The sequence below is a fragment of the Zeugodacus cucurbitae genome, chromosome 2, assembly GCF_028554725.1.
Source record: "Zeugodacus cucurbitae isolate PBARC_wt_2022May chromosome 2, idZeuCucr1.2, whole genome shotgun sequence".
NCBI lineage: Eukaryota > Metazoa > Arthropoda > Insecta > Diptera > Tephritidae > Zeugodacus > Zeugodacus cucurbitae.
In genome coordinates, this window is record NC_071667.1 from 74,870,599 (window position 1) to 74,891,351 (window position 20,753).

The 20,753-nt window shown below is 30.0% G+C and overlaps 1 protein-coding gene across 26 annotated transcripts in view; it reads right to left on the reverse strand.

The window, feature by feature from the left end:
• LOC105216098 (heterogeneous nuclear ribonucleoprotein R) overlaps positions 1-20,753 on the reverse strand; it is a 127,595-nt gene that overhangs the window by 27,740 nt on the left and 79,102 nt on the right. For 21 of the 26 annotated variants that reach the window (XM_029042785.2, XM_029042780.2, XM_029042784.2 and 18 more), the window contains exons 2-5: positions 8,510-8,628; positions 7,799-8,120; positions 7,496-7,737; positions 4,345-4,480 (exon numbers count right to left, since the gene is read on the reverse strand). In XM_029042785.2, coding sequence (XP_028898618.1) covers positions 4,345-4,480; positions 7,496-7,737; positions 7,799-8,120; positions 8,510-8,628 — 819 coding nt within the window. The remainder of the gene's footprint in view (positions 1-4,344; positions 4,481-7,495; positions 7,738-7,798; positions 8,121-8,509; positions 8,629-20,753) is intronic. The other 5 variants (XM_029042797.2, XM_029042781.2, XM_011190384.3 and 2 more) reach the window with 1 other exon arrangement.

Genomic DNA, 20,753 nt, shown 5'->3' on the forward strand with positions numbered 1-20,753 from the left:
TCACACAAAAAATATTGAATTTCATTTGTTTTTACCAAATAATTTTGTAACTTTTTTTTATTGGGGGGTTGTTGTTGTTCGGGAGAGTGGGTTTTTATTTTCTTGATCTAATTACAATTTCGAAAAAAAAATTGTAATTTGAAATTATAAATAGATACATAGAAGTTTATGAGATTACATATAATATACATATTTGATCTTGCTTTAGCTTTTGAAGTATCGTGCCAAATATAACGTAATTAAAGTACAAAAACAATTTCAAGTTTCAGAAAAAATCTAATTAATCGTGTTTTTTAATGTGATTAAGGAAGGATAATATTTTAAGTAAATAAATAATGTATGATTATTGTATGTATGTACTTCAAAAATTTCCAACAGTCACAGTTATATATTTCGTACCAAAAAAATGTTTATATAATTCAAATAAAACGGTTTAAGTAATTTTCAGATTTTCTCTGCTACTTAAATACGAACTTCGTAGAATACACTCTTTTATAAAATACACTATTTATGCATAAATTGTGAAACGCATACATATTAAATATTGAAATTTCTTGCTTTTCGTACATACATAGAACTAATGATTTTCTAAAATATTTTCAAATGCTTTTGTATGGAAAATGTATTTCAGTATTTTCGCTTATTGCCGGCTTCAATAAATCAAGAAAGGCGGCAATAATCTCAAAAAGTCAGCAATGAGCGTATTATAACTCAAATTATCGAAAAATATTACATTGCTGCCTTAAAGTGTTTCAAAATTGTAATTAAAATATTTTTTAAGTGCATTTCAGTTATGTATTAATTTTTTTTTTCGAAAAAAAAATTATTCATCTCATTCAAATTAACCACAAAATGTAATTTTTTAAACAAAAATTATGAAAATTCGAAAAATTTCTATTAATATTGAATAACTACAACCGTCAGGCGATCAGCATGGCGTATGAGTAACATCATTTCAATCAACTTTGTATGCTACTACTTTCTCATTTACTTAATTGCGCTATACAAGCTATTACGCTTGAAACATTCTATGTATGTATGCATAATTGTTAGCAATAACATTTTCAAAAAATAATTTCATAAAAATTTTATAAAAAAAAAATACTTTCGAAATGTGTAAATATGTATGCATTATAAAAAAGAAAAATCCAAATGAATTGAAGTGAGCATAATTTTTAGTTAGTATGGCGAGTTTTCAGTAGTCATGTTAGATTGTATTATTTTTAATATGAACCAATAATTAATTCAATGAATTGATAAATTTTGTTTTTTAATTTTCATTAGTCACAATTAATTTAAAGGCTATTTGAAGCCAGGCTCTCGGGTTATTAGAGCATGATTTGTTAACAAAATGTAATTATTTTCTAAGGTAAAGTAATTCCAGAATTGTGGCGTGATAACTACATGCCTAAAACATATTTTTTTAATTTAAATAATTTTTGAAAATTTAAAATGATTTATTCTCAGTGGAAACCTTTTAGCGATGTTCCCAAGCGTGATCTAAACGAAATTTGATATACTCTAGTGTTAATATCCTCTAAATATATTTCAAAAATTGTAATCATCGGATCCTTATCTGATTTCCTTATTTGATTATCATCAGCTTTTTTGCCTTTGTCAGTGCTGGCTCAAAGTCAGACATCAGCAAAGATGTCGAATATAAAATTAAAAAATTATTAATATTATTTCTTATTTGTGAAAACAGTGATCTAAATCTGCTACGCATATCGGTTCCGCTTATTCCCTATACCAAAATATCTTATCTATCTCTATCTTATCGGTTCAATGTGCTAGATATCTTAACAAAACTGAATGGACCTATTATCATTAATTGTATATTGATTTAATATTAAAAATGGAAGAAATCTATCGAGGCGCTTGCCTTGTGGAAATGTTTCATTGAGGTTAAAATGGTTTAGTGGCGAACATAGATGGAATCAAGATAGATCTTACCTAACTTTTGATTGTACTAATCTGAAGTATATACTAGTTTCTGTTAATCAAGTTGACTTCAAGTAAATATTTTCTGTACTCCGATATCCGGAATTATAAATTTATAAATAATTTCATATAACTGAAATTAATGAACCGAAAATATTTACACTAAATCAAAAGTAAATCCATAATTTAAACCAAAAACAAACTGACTGCTGAAAACTCGATTGCTTAAAGATTTACAAATATCTATAAATATAATGTATGTATGTAGTAATTTATGCTAGTTAATATGAACTAAGTTAGGAAGAAAAATTGATGCAAAAATTTTGTAATTTTTTTTTTGTTTTCAGTTTTTTATATTTAAAATTTTAGCATTTCTTTTATATTTTCCATAATTTTTTGTCTTTTTTTTTGAGAGTTAATGACTGGAGATATCTTTGTCGTTGCTGAATTTCGTTTGCTTTTTTGTTGTTGCAGTTTTTCATGGTGGATTTTCTAAGCTTTCACAAGAAAAAAAATATTTGACGAACTTCAAGCGTTTGCACAGTGAACGCGCTAACATTGCATTTGTGTGCATTCAATTTGAATTTGAATTTGAGTGGTGCGACACAAAGCCAGTGTGTGCATGAGGTGTGTGTATTAATTTAATGTTTGTATGTATGTGTGCGTTAGGGCGTGAGATGTGCATTCGCAACATAATTGCAAGAGTGTTTGCGTTTGTATGTGTATGTACATGTGGCAGCTAGCAATTGCATGCCAATGTGTGAGTGCGCTTCTTTTCTAGTATTTTTTGTTGTAACTTAAAGCTTTTGAGGTGAATTACACAGAAAAGGTGATTTCGGTTAGGTACGCATTTGAAAAGAGTCTCAGTGGTTTCAGTAAAAAAAAAAAAATAATATTATACAAATATGTATATAACAAAGTGATAATTGGTAATTTTGGACGGTGAGTATAACGGTTAATTAAATGTGCGACAATCAATGTAAATTGTGATATTCGTGAGTGAGGTTGTTAAATTTTTTATGTGTTATGGGTGGGATTAAGGTTTAAACAATTTTGATGAGGTTTTTCTTAAAAATAAAAATAATGACTTAAATATTCGAAATTAAATTTTAATTAAAAAAAAATAGTTTTAAAAAAATTATTGTTATTATTTTTATAACAATCTCGTTGATTGCTCTTATAGCAGTTAAACACTATTTTATTTGCCTTTTAATTATCAATTAACCCCCATGCTTCATTTGCACATGTTTCATTTATTTTTTTTTAGAAACATATCTACATACACTTTGTTGTAATTTATGTTCGTTGACGCCGATTTACACATTCGCCAATTGGGTGTGAGCCAATCTTAAAGCCAATTGGATTTTTGTATTTTACAAGCCAATTAAAATTGAACGCTTCTGCATTCTCGCTACGCGCATTTATGCGTTATTGTAATGGAATTTGTTGTAATAATATGCAAAATTGTGTAAGTTGAAAATGAAATATTTGATACTTTTTTTTACATTTTTTCTTTGTTTTACAGATATTTATTTTAAATTTATTTTACTCTAGGTGTTATATTAAATATTTTGTCATGATTTGTTATTTACTTCAGAGTACGAATATTTGTACAATACATATATACATATATAAACATATATTTGAAGCTCTATATATGTACATAATAAACTTCAAGACACATATTATTGAAGTCACAGCTTCTTTTTTATTTTATTTTTTACTAGTAGAGGGTTATTTCGAAAAAAAAGTTCAAAATACCTTAGAAAATATTATTCTAGACTTCTCAACCATGTTATGAACAATTTGTTGCTACTAAAAATTAGAATTATAATTTTTTTTTATAAAATTTTAATACAAAAATATTACTAGAAGGCTGTTGATGACTTGTATACATTCAGGTAGCATATATATTCACTCATTCAATGATTTACACTATTTTATTGATTAGGACCTTTCTGAGCCCAGTTATAGCATAGAGTTTTGCATCCAAAGATGACTGATTTATTGAATGATTAAAGAAATATATTGTATATGGTTGAATAACCAGCGATTCTTTTATATTGGTATTGCGAAAAAATGAAAATTTACACATATGAGGTTCCATAATTTGCATGAATGTATTATTGTTACTGATTTCACACTAAACTTTTATCGGGTTTTAATTGTATCATTGTTTTGATTTTTTGTAAATATATTTTTTTTCGTAACTGATATTTTTTACATCCGTTTTTCATTTTTCAAAATAATTTTTTTAACTTAAAATTCATAATTTTCTTGTTATTTTTTCTTTGCATATTATTTCTGACCAAATTCCACCACATACGCATATGTACTTACGGTTAATTTCAAGTTTTTTTTATACAAATTAAATTTTAGAAAAAAATTTCATTTTGAATTTACCTGTTAATTTACCAAATTCGTCTAAAATCTCCTCTTTGCCTTTCGACTTGGGTATGTTGCCTACAAATAGGCGCAGGTTCGGTACGCTAATGTTAATTTTTAGACACTTGCCAGGTTTTATTTCGTGATTATCGAGCTGTAGATGGGGAATATGTATACAAATATTTATATGTGTTTTTTAAGCGTTTGTTGTTGTTTGTCAATGTAGTTGTTTTTTTGTTTTAATTTTTTTTATTTTGTAGCAGTTTGTAGTAAATGTAAATGTAATGCAGTTGTAGTTGGTAGGAATTTTTTCAATAATAATAACAAACGAGATACAATAAAATAAATAAATAAATAAATATTTAATAAACAAAATGGTAAAATAAAAAAAAAAACATTAAGAAATGATAATGAAAATACTGAGCAGAAATGGTAGTATAATAAATTCATAATGTATGTCTTCTAGTAATAAAATGAAAAAATAAAAAGGTTTCAAATAATGCAAATGGAAGGAAGGAATATAAAGAGGTGAGATAAAGAGGGGAGATAAAGGAGTTTTGTGATGCGTAGGGTTGCCAATAGAAATTAAAATATAATTTCAACTGTGAAAAATAAAATTGAATAAAGATAGGGTTGCCAAAAATATTAAAAATGTAATTTTTATGGAATAAAAAAATGATAACGACAGGGTTGCCAATAGAAATTAAATATAATTTGTACGGATAAAACAATATAAGGTTAGGGTTGCCAATAAAAATGAAAAGGTAATTTGTACGAGGGAAAAAATTAGACAATAACAGTGTTGCCATATGAAAAAAAAAATTTTATGAAGAATAAAATTTGTTTTGAGCTAAGGTGAATATGGTAGGGATGATAAGTAAAATAATTTCTCTCTTAAATAATTTATAAAAAATTGGAAATAAACTACATAATTTAATTTATTATAACGGAAATTTTTGGGATATTTCGGGAAGAATGTATGTGTGTGTTTTGTAAAGTGCTGAACGTACACAATTACCAGTTCTGTTCGATTTGTATAGCTGAAGAATTTTCAAGTTTAGGTGATTTGATGAGAACAGTGCCGAAACAAGTTGTAGATGGTTAATAGGTTAGCCGAAATGATTTAATTTCACTTTTCTTTAGAATTTTAATTTCACTTTGTTTTTAATTTTTTATTATTTTTAACACTTTCGAAAGCCAACTTTTTCATTTCCAAAGTGAGCGTAATTTTGCTTAAGTCGTTAGTTTTGGGAAAATTTTAGGGGAAATAAGATAAACAAAGGGACATTAATAATATAGATTTTTTTCTCATAAGTTGTTACTTTAGTAGAGGACATGCTCGCAATTGAAAAAAATAAAACCAGACAATTTTTCTTTAACTACTTTATGAACGTCATTTAATTATGTTTAATTAATTACTTAATCAATTACCATTTTCGTAGCAATTCAAAGTGGCAGAAATTGTAAATTAAGCACAGCCAATAAAATACTAACCTAATAGTAAGTATGTAAGTATGAATGTTTGTTTGTATGTACGCAAGGAACTACACAAGCTTAAGAAATTTTGTATTCAAGTAAAATGGAAGAGATGCAAGAGGCAGCAACGTTGATAGGGTACGCAGAGTGGTTGCAAAGAGGAGAAATCGTTACTACAAAAATTTCGAAGTACAATTTTTTGCGTTTTTGATTTTTGTTTTTATTTTTGAATTTTGAATTTTTTTCACTTTTAATTTTGAATTTCGTCGCATGTTGCTTTTTCGCTTTTATTTTCGCCAGTTGTTGCAGTCGAAACTTATGTTAGGCCCCAAAATAATGCTAATAATTATTAATTATTTATTATTTATATGCATACTTTTCGCAGAAAACAAAAATTCTATGAAATAATAGTAAAAATAATAAATATTTATGAAATTGAAAAAAAAAGTATATTCATTAAACTACATTAAGGTTAAAGTGGGGTTTGGTAGGGGGTCAGGCAACTAAACTACTTAAACGGAAGTGGCGAAAGGGTTGTGGTTTGACGGCATACGAGACTTCTTTTCAAATCGTTTTCTTTTTTTGGTTTCGGTTCAAAAATTTGGTGTACTAAACTAGCATTTCAAATTTAAAAAAATTAATTAAAAAAATATATGGATTTTTCGCTTTTCGTCGTTTTTTTTTGTAGTTGGGAGACTTTTATTTCGCCACTTGGTTTTTGGTTGGATCCGATACGTAATAGTTGCACGCGCAAATTTTCGAAATTAAAATAAATTACGAAATGTGGCAGTTGATTTCATGTATTTTTTGTTGTTTTTGTTTGTTGCTTCGTTTTTTTGATTTTTTTTTAACAAGAAACAGCATGCAAATGCAAGTAAAAAAACAACTACTCGGTATTGTAGAATTGAGAGAACAAAGATTCCAGTAATAAAGTACAACTTAAAAGTACAGTAAAGTACAGAGAGAGAGAGAGAGAACGCGAAAGCAGCTACAAAAATAGTAAATACTTAAAATTTACATACGAATAAATATAAATAGCTTAAAATATATAATTAAGTATATAACGGTATAGTTAGAAAAAAAGAAAAGAACTTTTACGTATAAATAATGTATACAGCGTGAGTCGCTAAACGTGGACTCTATGCCGAATTGCATGAAAAATAATTAATCGTTCAAATTCAGTGTGGCCGGAAGGTAGATAATCCGATTAAAATCATCCAAAACATATACATTTTTGTTTAGCAACTTTTTGCAGAAAGCGTATTTTTCTGCTTTCGTTTTTTTTTTCGATTTTTTTTTGACAATTTTGTTTGCGCATTTTTTGTCACATGAATTTCGAAGCATAATTTTGTTGGGTCTCAGTCTAAAGAAATGTATTTTGTGCCTAAAATTATACTATTGAAAAGAAATTATAGTTGAATCGATTAAAGCGTTTTCGTACTGATTTTTGTATACTAGTATATATAATAGTATGAAATACAATAAATAAATCAATGATAAGTATATATGTACGTATGTATATAAATAGTAAATATATACTGCTTTGCTAAATAGTATATAAGCTTTTGTTTACGCAACAACTCTTATGAAAGCGTTTGCCAACAAAATAAACTGTATTGCATCTGCTGAAGTTAACGTGTTTTTTTTTTAATTGTAAGGTATTATTGTAATAAGCAAATGAATTTCAAACTACCTGTCGTACGGCATTTGAAGCCGCTTCACGCGTCGTGAAGGTAACAAATGCATATCCACGATTTGTACCCGTCATCGGATCCATCATAAGTCTAAGGTCCCATATTGTACCGCATTCCTCAAATAACGGTATGATTTCATCCTCAAACATATCTTTTGGAATTTTCCCACAGAAAACTTCGCAGCCATTGCCGGGTGTCGGGCCATCCCAATTGGGTGGTGGTCCGCCATATTTGCGTTGACCTTTAAGTTGATAAAATTTAATAGAGAATATAAGTATAAAAATCTCTTAAGCTTTTCATACCAGTGGTCACATCTAAGGAGTAGCCAGTTCTTTCGAGTATTTTCTTGATTTTCTCCTCATCCGGTCCCTTCACTTGAACTGTGGTCGCTGGCGTTGGTACTCCCTGTTGGCTGGCGCGGCTTTTTTGTCTATAGGTTTTCATAACACCACATAAATACGCAGACTTATTCGATACATGTTCCAAATTTGATTCGAGGAACTGACTCAATACATTCAAGGCACCATCAACCGGAAACTCTTTAAGCGCATCTAGCGCACGTTCATCTAGTTCGACATGCGCTAATTTACCTGTTTTGTAAATATCATCAAGTTTGCCGGCAACCTATAAAGTGCGAAAAAAGGGTAGAAAATGTTAGATCCGTATGATTCAAAGTTTTTTAAAAATATTAATATTATTATTAATAGTTTGCTTTTTTAATAATAATTTAAAATATAATTTTTCTGAATTTTTTTCATTAAAATATATTTCAATTATATAATTTCTGTTTTTAGATTTTTTTAGAAAAAAAAAATTATTTTATTTTTATTATGTTTATGTATGCCTATGGGAATATAACACTCCTATTTTTTAAATAATTTTTTTTTTTTTTAAAGTGTTGCCTACATTTAGGATGATGTTGTATTTGATATCAATATGAAGAAACACACAAATTTTGCGACTTTAATCTTTATTATTATATAACTTATACTTTTGTAATCTACTGTACTCACTTTTTTATCTAAGCCATATTCCAAGAGTTTTGGGTAATCTTCCGTTCTTTCACCATCGCCGCGATCTTCTGATTTTTGATTGATGTCATCTACCAGTTCGCCATTGCCTTCCGCCATTTCTATAAAGCAAAGAGAAGAAAATTAAATTAAATATTTATTTTTATAAAAAAAATTATTTAAAAAATAATAAAATTAAGCAAGAGAAAAATATTTCAAAAAATAATTCTTCTCAAAATTAAAAAAAAAAAAATTATTATTCTCTTCAGCTTCACTTTCTATAAAGGTTTTAATTAAATGCCACTATTTTTATTTGTTTATTAGATACTATAAAAAAATGTAATTAAATATTTTATTAAAAATACATTTTTTCTGCATCAAAAAAAAAATTATCATAAAAAGTGTTGTAGAGTTCATTGAACTGACACCAAAACAAATTTACACAAAATTCGCAAAACACACGTACACTCCCAATTTTACAAATTGTAGTACACATAAAAAAAATAAATAAATAATAAATAAACTCAACACGTGAACACGCAAAAATGTGCAAAAATGAAAGCGCAAACAACAGAAATCATGAATTATGCGTAGCGTCTACACAGAAGAAGAAGCCACGCGCTCACACAAATCTAAAGCTGTTTGTATGTGTCGGAAAAGTAGAGCACCATATCACCAGCGTTGATCTGCCAACCACTTGCGAATCTTTGCACGCCGGCGAAACACGCTCCCCCCGCCACCTACTAAACCTACCAAGCAAGCAAACGCTGTAGTAAGCCCGCTGTCTACCTTTCACACGCTCGCTGCGCAGCGCACTGATGAACAACGCACGCCTAGCTATGCGTAAACGCCACTAAGTAAGCGTTTGCGGAAACGCTAGTCAAATTTACCTTGAGCCAGAGTTCAATGAACGCTAAATAGGTTAACGCACGTTTCAACGCACATTCAGTGCGAAATTCACAAAAAAATTCGCAATTTGCGAAAATTTTGCTGCCGACAAAGAGAAAAGAAAGAAACTACAATTCGAACCAGCGCGCTCTCCTCTTAGATTTCGCTAGTTCACAGACCACTTTAATTAGCGCTAGCGAATGGAAAAGAGAGTGTTTGTGAGAGCGAACGAGCGCGTGCGTGAGCGCATTTCAGCACTACTCAAATAGAAAATAGTTAACAAAACAAAAGAAAAATTGTAGAGGAACGAAAAAAAGAAAACAGAAATGATGAATTTGGCAAATTCGCAAAAATTACGCGTACAAAGTGCGTTGACTCCGCGCCGCCGGTAGGCGTTCGCGCGACGCTTCTTTTACTTTTTTTGTTTTTGTTTTGTGCGTTTACTTTTCACACATTTCTTTGTGCGTGCCTTTGCCGGCAACGTAATGAATGCCGCTTTGCTAATGAACGCTACTCAGCGATCGCTAATTTGTGTTGAGCATAAATGTTTGTTTGTATGTTTGTATGTATGTATGTGCGTGCCGGCAGCTGATTGCCGCTTTTGTGTGTATGCTTTAGCAATTATTTTATGCTCTCACGCACAATGGGCTGGCCGGCCTGCAATAAGAGGCAACAGCTGCCGCGTTGCGTATACGCCACCAACACTGCGGTCGGTCCACCCACACTTATGCATATATATATAGCTTGCTGTTCGCGCAGCTGTTTGTTCGATTCACTAATATCTCACTGCCTGCCATTCATGCAAAGCTATTTCGAGGCCTTTTTTTGCGTTTTCCTTTGTCTTGCTGTCCAATGACCGACTGCCGACTGAACTTTATACTTTTCTATGTATGTTTGTATGTATGTATATGACGCAGGAACTATGACGTTAGGTTTATGTATTTTTACTTAATCGTCATAAATTTCTATAGATTTTGAGCAACTTGCGACCTTTCAAAATTAATATTTTTTTCTATTATTTTATGGTAATACAATATGAAATCACATATACGTATGTACAACATATATAGAATATCCGATCACCCTTTTTCGCAATTTACAAAATAAAGCTGTATTTTTAGTATGTATGTATACATTTACACGGTGGAGTATGAGAAAAAGCTGAAATACTTTCGCTGTTATTCTCTATTCTTCTATTGATTCTCTACTTTTCTAGCACAATTAGACCGGACATTATTTCCTATACACATATATTTTTATTTTATTTCTTATTTCAACTATTTTTATTATTTGCAAATCTCTTATTAGATCCTGTAGGGCGAATATAGACTATTCAGATTAGAGCACATTGAGCACTTATCTTGCATTTAGCGTAATAACGTCAGCGCTTTGTTGTTGTAGTCCAGTTCTAAAATGCAACTGATAAGCAGTTGACGAACAGACAACGTTTGTAAACAATTGTAGTGTTAATCTCATTAATTTAGAATAAAATTGTGTATATTAAGCACAAAATCGATTAAATATGAAAATAAATCTTACATATAATATTGGGTTAGAAGGAATTACATGTATATTAGCGTTCTGCAATTAGTTGAAATAAAAATAAAAATATTTAAAAAAATTATAGATTAGACTATACAACAGTCGACTGGGTATTGAACCAAAAAACGTTTAGTGTCATAAGTAAAATAAGTAATTTCTCCGTTTATCATAGTCTCTAAAGTAGAAATATTTGCATTCGAAGTCCGATGAAAACTCGTCTTACAAATATTTTCAGATTGTACGTGCGCCTAAATGTATACTACGTTGTTTTCATTTATTTTTATCCATTATATTTATCGAAACTAGAACTAATTTATAATATTTTAAAATTATAATCAACGACATTTGTCGAAGAGGAATTGATGGGTACACATCCATAAGTATTTAAAACCCTCATTCAATGATTATGTAATAAGAAAGAAAGTAATTATGGTCTACTTCTAGGCAGCTGTTCTTTAGTCATAAAACACCGCAAAAATCTATGCAAATAATGATATCATCTGCATGCACTTCTTTTCTTTTAATCCCTGCTGGGTATTTCTGGCATATTATTCATAGTGAGCATTATATTCATAGTAGCAAAGACCTGGCAGCTGTCCATCTATTTTTTACCTCAATTATTATTTAAAAAAAAAAATGTTATGAAATAAGTGAGAATATTTTTTTGAGCTCTTCGATTTACATTTATTATTACACATTAAGCAATATTTGGCGTAAATTATTTCACGTCCAATATTATTAATAAATGTATGCCTAAAGTTGTCTCTCTAAAAACGATTATGTTTTAAGTGAATGAATTTCTTATATTCATATCTAGTATATACTATATATCTATATACATTTACCATTAAAAAGTAAACGTAACTGATAAATTTGCTACGCGCTAATTATAAGATAACAAACCCCAGCGTATTGAAGCGGCAGGTAGAAACAGCAAACTATTGAGAATGCTTTGCAGCATGAAAGAGAATTTCGCGAATATAATTTTTTTGTTCCAACAAACTTGTTCAAACTGGGTTAGCAGTGCAAATAAATTTAGAACACATAAATAATTTTATGAAAAAATTTTAATCAGCTGCTTTATATGACAAACGAGTATATCTATAGGTGTGTGTGTATGTAGGTGCAATAGTTATACATTAGTATATGCTGGCAATTAGTGTTTGCTGTGTAGCCAAAGCGGCGCGTGAACACTTAAGTAATATGAATACTGTATATATACGCAGATACAAATGTATATACAGGTTTTTTGCAAATGTACAGTAGCTGCAAAGAATAATGGTATACATTTATTTTAGTTGATTTTATGACTTTTTTTTGAGGTTATAAATATTGAAGTGAAAAAAATTATTTTTTATTTTATTTTTCAATTTTAATTTAATACATTTTTTCATTTAGAAAAGTTATTTTAAGTAGTAATTTTTTAAATTTTTAATTTTAATTTAATAATTTTCTTTTTTCATTTAGAACATTTTTTTTAATTAATTGAAATATGATTGAAACAAAAAATAATTTTTTAAAATTTTTTAAATTTTTTTTATTTTAATTTTTTTTTTATTTTCTATTTTGTTTTTGGATATGTACTTTATTATTCTTTATTATATAACATCATATAAAATATATTATACAAATTTTCTTTTTTTTTATTATAATTTTAATGTTTTTATTTTAATATTGAGGTTTTGCTATCCAGTGTATAACATTACTCATCAAACCCACTGTAGTCCAGGCATACATACATACATACATGTGCGCGTATATTTAGCTATACATAGCTAAATACATACAATATTTAGTTAAATATCAAAATAAATGAAGGTGGAACAATGTTTGCTAGCAAGCTAACCATAGAATTAGCTGCTTTGTGCAAAAACGAAATAATAGAAAATTGCCAACTGTCGTCGCAGCTTGCTTTGAACATACACACACATTCGAAATTTTTTATATGAGTTTTTTATACTTATTTTTTATTCAACATTTAATTTGCATTTTTTTTTCTTTGTTGCTGCGTTTGCTATTTATTTCTGTTATTTTTTGCACTTTCTTTTTTTACTTTTATTTTTTTGCGAATTTTTGTGGTGAGTGGGTTCAAACAATATTCAACAAATGTTGCTTAAATACATATTTAAAATGTGTATCTAAGCACATGTATGTCTTTCTTTTGCCCCTCTCTGCCACGAGCGCTTATAGCTGTGCTGCCACTGCTTATGCGAATTCACGTTTCCCATACAATTCATGTATGTATGTTTGTATTTTATTTTATTTTTGCTCAAATAGAATTTGCCAATTTTAATTTAAAGAACTTTCAAGAAAAAAAATCAACAATGCTTAGCTAACGGGTATGTTTATTTTTGCTGTGTGTGCTCTTTTGTGTGTTATATGTGTGTATGTGGCATTGATGTATTGATGAAGCGATAAGATATTCAAATCAGAGAGCAACGCTCATAAATATATATAGAGTGTATGTCTGTACTAAAAATATATGTATGTAATAAAAAACTATGCGAAATGTTTGCTCGACACACATTTGTGTATTTCGTACGCTACAAACGATTGCGAAAAGTTTTTTTCATGACTAATTTATTTGTCAAAATATTCAATTGGCTTGCTTTGTCGATGGGCAGCGCGCACAGAAAAAAATGCAAAAGCTTGCTTTTGATCAACTAAAGTTCTACACAAATACACACAGCACATGCATACATACATATTCAATGTGATTGTACAAAATAGTGCAAAAAATAAATACAATACAATAACAACAACAAAAAGGAATGCGAAAAAAACTTCGCACGTGTTTGCACACAAATGAGCCAAAGCATATTCAAATTTTGCAAACTCGAATAAAATTCGAAATTATTTTATTTTTTTTTTTTTTTGTATTTTATTGAAGGAAAAATTCTCTCTTGCTCATCAAAGTAAATATTTTCATACATACATACATATATACTTAGAATATGTATATACACAGCACATAGTAGTTTGTGCAAAGCATAGCAGTTAGTTTGCTATCAATTATCGTCAAATAAAATACAAAAACAAAAAATAATAAAAATAAAATAACGAAATAATATATGCAGTAGAGTATTGTTAATAAAAAGACAGTTGTGCGCTTGGAAGTATTTAGTATTACCCATAGAATAGAGATTGCGTAATGTCAATCATAAATTAAATTAAATAAGAAATGAGAAAAAATGGACAATTAATTTAATATTGTTTGAAAGGGAATAGAAGAAATGAAATTTGTCTTTTTCAAGCAGCGCCAAAATTTTTATATATGTATTTATATATGAGTGTATGTATATTTCTGCTTCGTTATGCTGTTTGGCATTGAACTTCTACGGATTATCGTTTTTATTGTATTTTTTATTTTTATTTTTATCAGCTACCTTCGGGTGAGAAATATTAAAAATAGCCCAGAGCAAAGGTAATAAAATGGCATTAGAGATGCAAAATTAAAGGCATTTTGCACAGCAAGCAAGGTGGAATATGCTTGCAGAGTTTCGTATATGTATATAAACATATATATAAATATATATATATATATATATGTAAAGATACTGTACTATATTATATATTTTAATCTACCTGTTGGAATATGTTCAAGAATTATTATTATTATTATAAAATATATATTTTTAATTTTTGTTGTTGTTAATATTCGAAAGTAAAGCCTGAGGCATATACCAAACTTTTTATTAATTGATAACACAGCATTATTGCGACAATTTCATACAAAAATTACAATGATTTATTGAGTGTGTTCTTCAAGCAGAAGTTAGAGTGCTTAATAGAAATGTTGACTTTGATCAACTAATTATCAGCTTTAAATATTGTCAAGAACAAAATTTATTAAATTTTTCAGGTTACATCTTGAATTTTATTTTCAAATTATAATTTTTTATGTGTACATAATTTTGTTTTTGATTTTGTTTATATATTTTGAAAATAACTCACTTTTACCACACTTATTTTTACTATTTTCTAAGTGATTAATGCTTGAACATTATAAATATCAAATATTTGCAGAAGTGTTGCCTACATTTTGGCGCCAATACTAGGGAGCAAATATAAGTGTGGCGTAAAACACGGGTTAAAATGGTGAAAATGAATAAAAACGATGTTATATAATAAATGTTATATAATAAAGGTGTATCAATTATTATTATTATTATTTTCAATATTCTATATCCATTAAAATTTTAATAGAGCAGATGAAGAAAGGTTAGTATAAATTGGAAAACATTATGAAAGATTTTATTATTAATTTAAATTTTTTTTTTCTCTTAAATAAAATAAAAATAAATATGATTTGTTTTTATATTTTTTATTAAAATTTAATTTTTTTGATTTTTTTTTAGATTTTTTTCAGTTTTTTCATGAAAATTTAGGATTTTTCAGCATTTTAAACCTTAAATCAAATAAATATTAGTTGTTAAACTATTTAACCGCATTTCCTCCTAGAAAATAACATATACATATTATCAGCTAAATACTGGAGGCTTTTAAAGCCTGAATTCACTGAAATATGCACTAAATCTTCCATACGAATAACCGCAGTGTGCTACTTTGCACATTCCCCCAAAAACTTTGCGCATAAATTGTTTGCAACTGCAATTTAAATCCATTTTATACCACAAAAGTGCATTCTACTCATGAATTCAGCAACATAACCACATACATATGTACATATGTACATCAAAATGTACATAAGTGCAATGAAGCTTGACAGTTAACATGGACACACGTTACAAGCTTTGCCCAGTAGCGCTTTCATTCATTAATTATTCAAAACATGACTCAGAAGATACACACACACGCACGCACATACAAATTAAATGCATTAAATAAATAGCAACACACAGTTATAAATATATGTATACATATGTATATAATATGTGTATATACAGCATGCAAAATATTGCAACGCATCGTTTAGGCATGCCGGTATACATACCTAGACACTTATACATACATGCACAAAATCCCAATACAATGGCAAATAACAAATGCGCCAAGCCCAATAGGGCTGCCCGTGGCATTGTACGGGTGTGTGAAGTGTCTCTGTTGGGGATTTAGTGAAATTTTATTAAAACACCGTATTGTCCAAGCGCACTTATACTACACTTATTGTAGATATATAAATGCATTAATATATCTATAGCAGCTAGTGCAAATTGCGCAGCAGCACATGCTCTCGTGGTGACTTTATGGGTGCATTGTTACATATAATATATTATATATTACATGGTGTATGCAATTATAACCGCAAATGAAACCACAACACAACTATTTTGTTAGCTGTGACAGTTAAGGATGATTACATAGGTGCACTCAGCGAAAAACGAGTTGTGAAATTTAATACTTCTATGAGAGAAAATTAATTTTAATTTAATTTAATTAGAATTTTATGACAAAAAAGTAATAATTATTTAATAAAATATTTAATTTAGTTAAAATATTATAAATTAAATATTTTTTTTTTATTTAAAAAATTTATTAAATTTTTTTTTTCACAGTGTTATCGGTGAAGATTATTCATCAGCTATTGATAAATAACTAGAAAAAATGGTATAGTTAAAGGCAATGTGTCTAAAAGATCAGAGAAGTACCATTTAGAATTTATTTTACAAAAGAAAAAATGTTTCAAATATATTGAAAAAAATTATTATTTCAGTTGAAAATTGCAATTTTTAGTGACTAATCGATAAGGAGCAGCATAAAATGTATATGGATAGTAATTAAGAATTTATAAAGCTCACGTTTGCCACTACCACATTTCATTTTATGTTAGCAGAGTTGCCAACTAAATTTTTTTTTTTTTAGATTGATAGTATTCGCGAGTTAATGCTTCATTTTCGTAATACAAATTAATAAAAATTATTAGCGATTTTTTTTTTAATTTAAATATACTATTTTAAATATTAATATTAATATTTTTCAGCAAAAACGCATAAGTACATATTTATATATTTTGAAAAATTTAGTATTTTAATATATTTTTTATATTTTTTTTTTATATTGTTACAAAAAATTTATAAAATGATTTATTTCAGAATCTCCCTTCATAATTTTGATAAACTGCAAATTTGATGCATTGGCTGGGCTATGAATCATATTGCTTACTCAACTGAGCCATTTTTTAGTAAATTTCGAATTGTCAAACACTTCAAATCGCAATCAAATCTGAAGCACATGTGAGTATTTCACAAATTATTCAAAAACTAGCACAATAAATCACTTCAAAACTATTTGAAAATACAACATTTTTTTGGAAATTGTTGATTAAAAGCTTTTCGGCTGTAGCTGCAGCTTAGTACATCGACCGCTGTGACCCATAAATTGCTGAAATTCTTGGCAAGCTACACAAACTGATTGTACTGTTTCCAGTTGGTTTGTGTAAGTGTATGTGTGTGCACGATGGAATGCCACTAAATTTATAGCCACCGCATAGGCACTTCCGCTCGATAGGAAGCCACGACTGCCATTAACGGTGCAAGGGGGCGGAGCGGCAAATGCAGATTGTCGAGTTCAACGAAGCGTTGCCAATAACGAAAAGAGCAATGCAACTGTATATGTGTGCGAAAGCAAAATAGTGTAATTCATGCCACACAGCGCTTGCAAGTGTAAATATGTACATATGTATGCAACAATTTATATGTATGTGTTTGCACAGTTGCAAGTGTCGCTTGTCTGAGTGTTTGCTTACTTGTTTGTTTGTTTGTTCGGCTGTAAGCGCTATGCTTTTGGAAATGTCAAAATTGCACACACACCCAGACACCTGCATACTTGACATGCCGCACTCAAGCGCCACACGAGCTGCTGTGTCTATGCAAATGCGAAATTGTCAAAGAGGAAATGCGCAAATGGGGTTAAACAATGCAAACAAAGTGGCTTGGCAGCACTCTCACCCCGCCAACGCCTGCAACCGCCCGGCTTGCAACAACAAACAAAGTCAAATGCTCCAAAATGGCTATCATGTAAATTAACAATGTTCAAGTAATTGAATCGATGCATGGGAATACACCAAGTGTGGTAGGTATGTGGCATGTGGCAACAACCAACACATGCAACACTTTGTTGCTGTGGCATGATATGCACTTTTGCAGCTGCCAAATAAATGCCAGAAGTGTTGGATCAAGAGTACAAACTATGCTATTATTCGGCTGACAAGCCAAATTTTGCCGCAGAAATTATGAAAAAAATTAAAAAAAAATAATTAAATTAAAATAAATAAATACAAAAGCCAGAAAATTTATCTATCAACAATTTCATTTACAATTTTATGCAATTTGCACTTCATACTGTCTGTTCATTTACATACATACATATATGTACATATATATATGCCTGTTTGTATGCCTTTATTGCCAAATATTCATTCGTTTGGCTACCTCAATAATTTCTGTGTTGTTACCACCAGTGCACAACAACTCCCACGCCACCACCAAAAAACCTAACTGTGTTTATTTTTATTTGGACATTATTGTTTTTGTTTTGTCTTCTTTTTGTTGTGTCTGCGTGTTATCCTTGCAACAAAAGCAACCAGCATTCATGTACAGCCTGATATAACATCCATGTGGGCGCAAGTGTTACAAGACACACCCTCAGAGAGCTCAAAGCGGGTGTTTCAACGCCAGAAAACGCATACTGACACATTTGCAATGGCGCACACACACCCACACATGCATTCACACATATATAGTGTTGCGTATTTTATTGGCAAAACAAGTTCACCGCCTTGTTGAGGTGTCGCGTCGTGCTCACATATTTGCACTGCCGGCGTATGCAGACACATTTGAAGTTGAAAATAGCTTCATAATTTTTAAGGGTGGCATTTTGTTTGGTGTGACAATGAAGTAGGAATTTATGTGTTTTATTACACTTGTGTTGAAATATATATGGAAATGCATGTAAATATTTTTTAAATTGCAATGCAATTTTGCGCTGAGTAAGTATTCTGATTTTGTTATCGATAAATGCAAAATTATCGATATATTTATTGACATTTATCGATTGAATTAAATTAAATAGATAATCATAGATTAAAAAAATTTCTTAAAGTACTGTCTTATAGTTAACAAATTACGTAAATATAAACATAAAATGCTAATAAACATTAATTTAATAATTAAGAAACAAAATTATCCAATACTTTAAAACAATTCTTCAAGAAAGCCGATTTTTTGCAATCGAAATTGAAGACATTTTTGATCAATTACTTTCCCTGTGCAGATATATCGAATGCATAAAGAATTTTCATAATCGATAACTTTTAAAATTCACAATTATCGAAAATATCAATAAAGTTTATCGGTGATATCGATTACTCATTTATCGATAACTGTAAAACCAAGCAATTTATAAATAAATAAATTAAAGTTAAGACAAAAAAATATTTTTCAATTTTTTTTCGCAAAAAAGAAAGTTTGGACGTGTCTACAAACAAAGTTTTCAACTGTATTTGGCATTATATAAAAGCCGGAATGGCTAACGAGTATGAGAAATGAACAAAAATGGGTATTTTGCAGAAAAAAGTTTTAAAAAGTTTCAAGGATTTCCGAAAATTTTTATTTTTGAAAAATCGAGCCAAAAGGCATGAAAAAAGGAAAACAAAAATTGGAAAATGAAGCACAAAAGTGTAAATCCTTACTGCGCAGACGCGTTTCGTGCACAATTACTTGCCACACTCGACATGCATACATATGCTTCCTGTTTTTTCTGATCTTCTCTTTTCCTACCAAGCTCCACAACCAGGAAGTTCGACAGCGGAGGCTTTCGGGTTCAGTTGTCCTTACCAGGCACAACGAAGTAAACATCAAAGCAAAAATGACGACTACAGTCCAAAAATGCCAGCAAAACACAACAAATAGACTACGAGTAAGTATATGGCATGTAAATAAACTTTCAAATATACGACAATAACAAAAACACTAATTTCGGGCAAGACGCCTGGCATGCTTTCAAGGCAGACGCTACGCAACAACAGAAACAACAACAAGAACGCGCGACATACGCAGTCAACATTCTCACCGACATTTTTGCAATGTTTGTTTATAGACGACTTCAGCGTTGTTTGGGACGCATAGACGATAGAAACACACACACACACATACACACTTGGCAAACTATTGCGCCACGACATCAACAAATAAATCCTTTACGACAGCAGTTTGGCGCACCGTCCGTCCGTCGGCTTTGACAGCCCAGCAAGCCACGTGCAGCATGGGTGTTGGCTGAGCCCGGGCGCGCTATGCGCCAAGTATGCCGGCGGGCAAATATTTCCGGTATGAAGTTAAACAACAACAACACAATAAAGTAGAAGTAGAAAAAACAATATTAACAACAACAACGAGGAATGCCATGGAAACACCGGCAGCAATTTGTTGTTGTGACACAAGTTGGGCGCGCCAAAATTGGGGTGTTGTTGGTGTGGCATGAGAGGCAATACACACACATACATATATATTATATATGAATTAAGGATACCACCATTGGCACTGACTGCTGCTATGCAACTTGTAACTTGAATATCGATTTTTGAGTGCCCACACACACACACACATACACACTTAAAGACTTGTAAGCTTTTGTTATTGTTTCTTTAGCCATTTTTCTGCATTTGCCTTTGCAAGGATAACAACATTGAATAACACCGATATGCCCAGTCAACCATAAATATTATGCAGCTATACATGTGAGTGTATATGTGTGTGTGTTTGCACATATTTGACTATGGAAAAATCTCTGTTTAATCGTTGGGGTGAAAATATTTATGGATTCGATAACGCTTTGCCGCAGAGTCGACAGCAGGCAATGC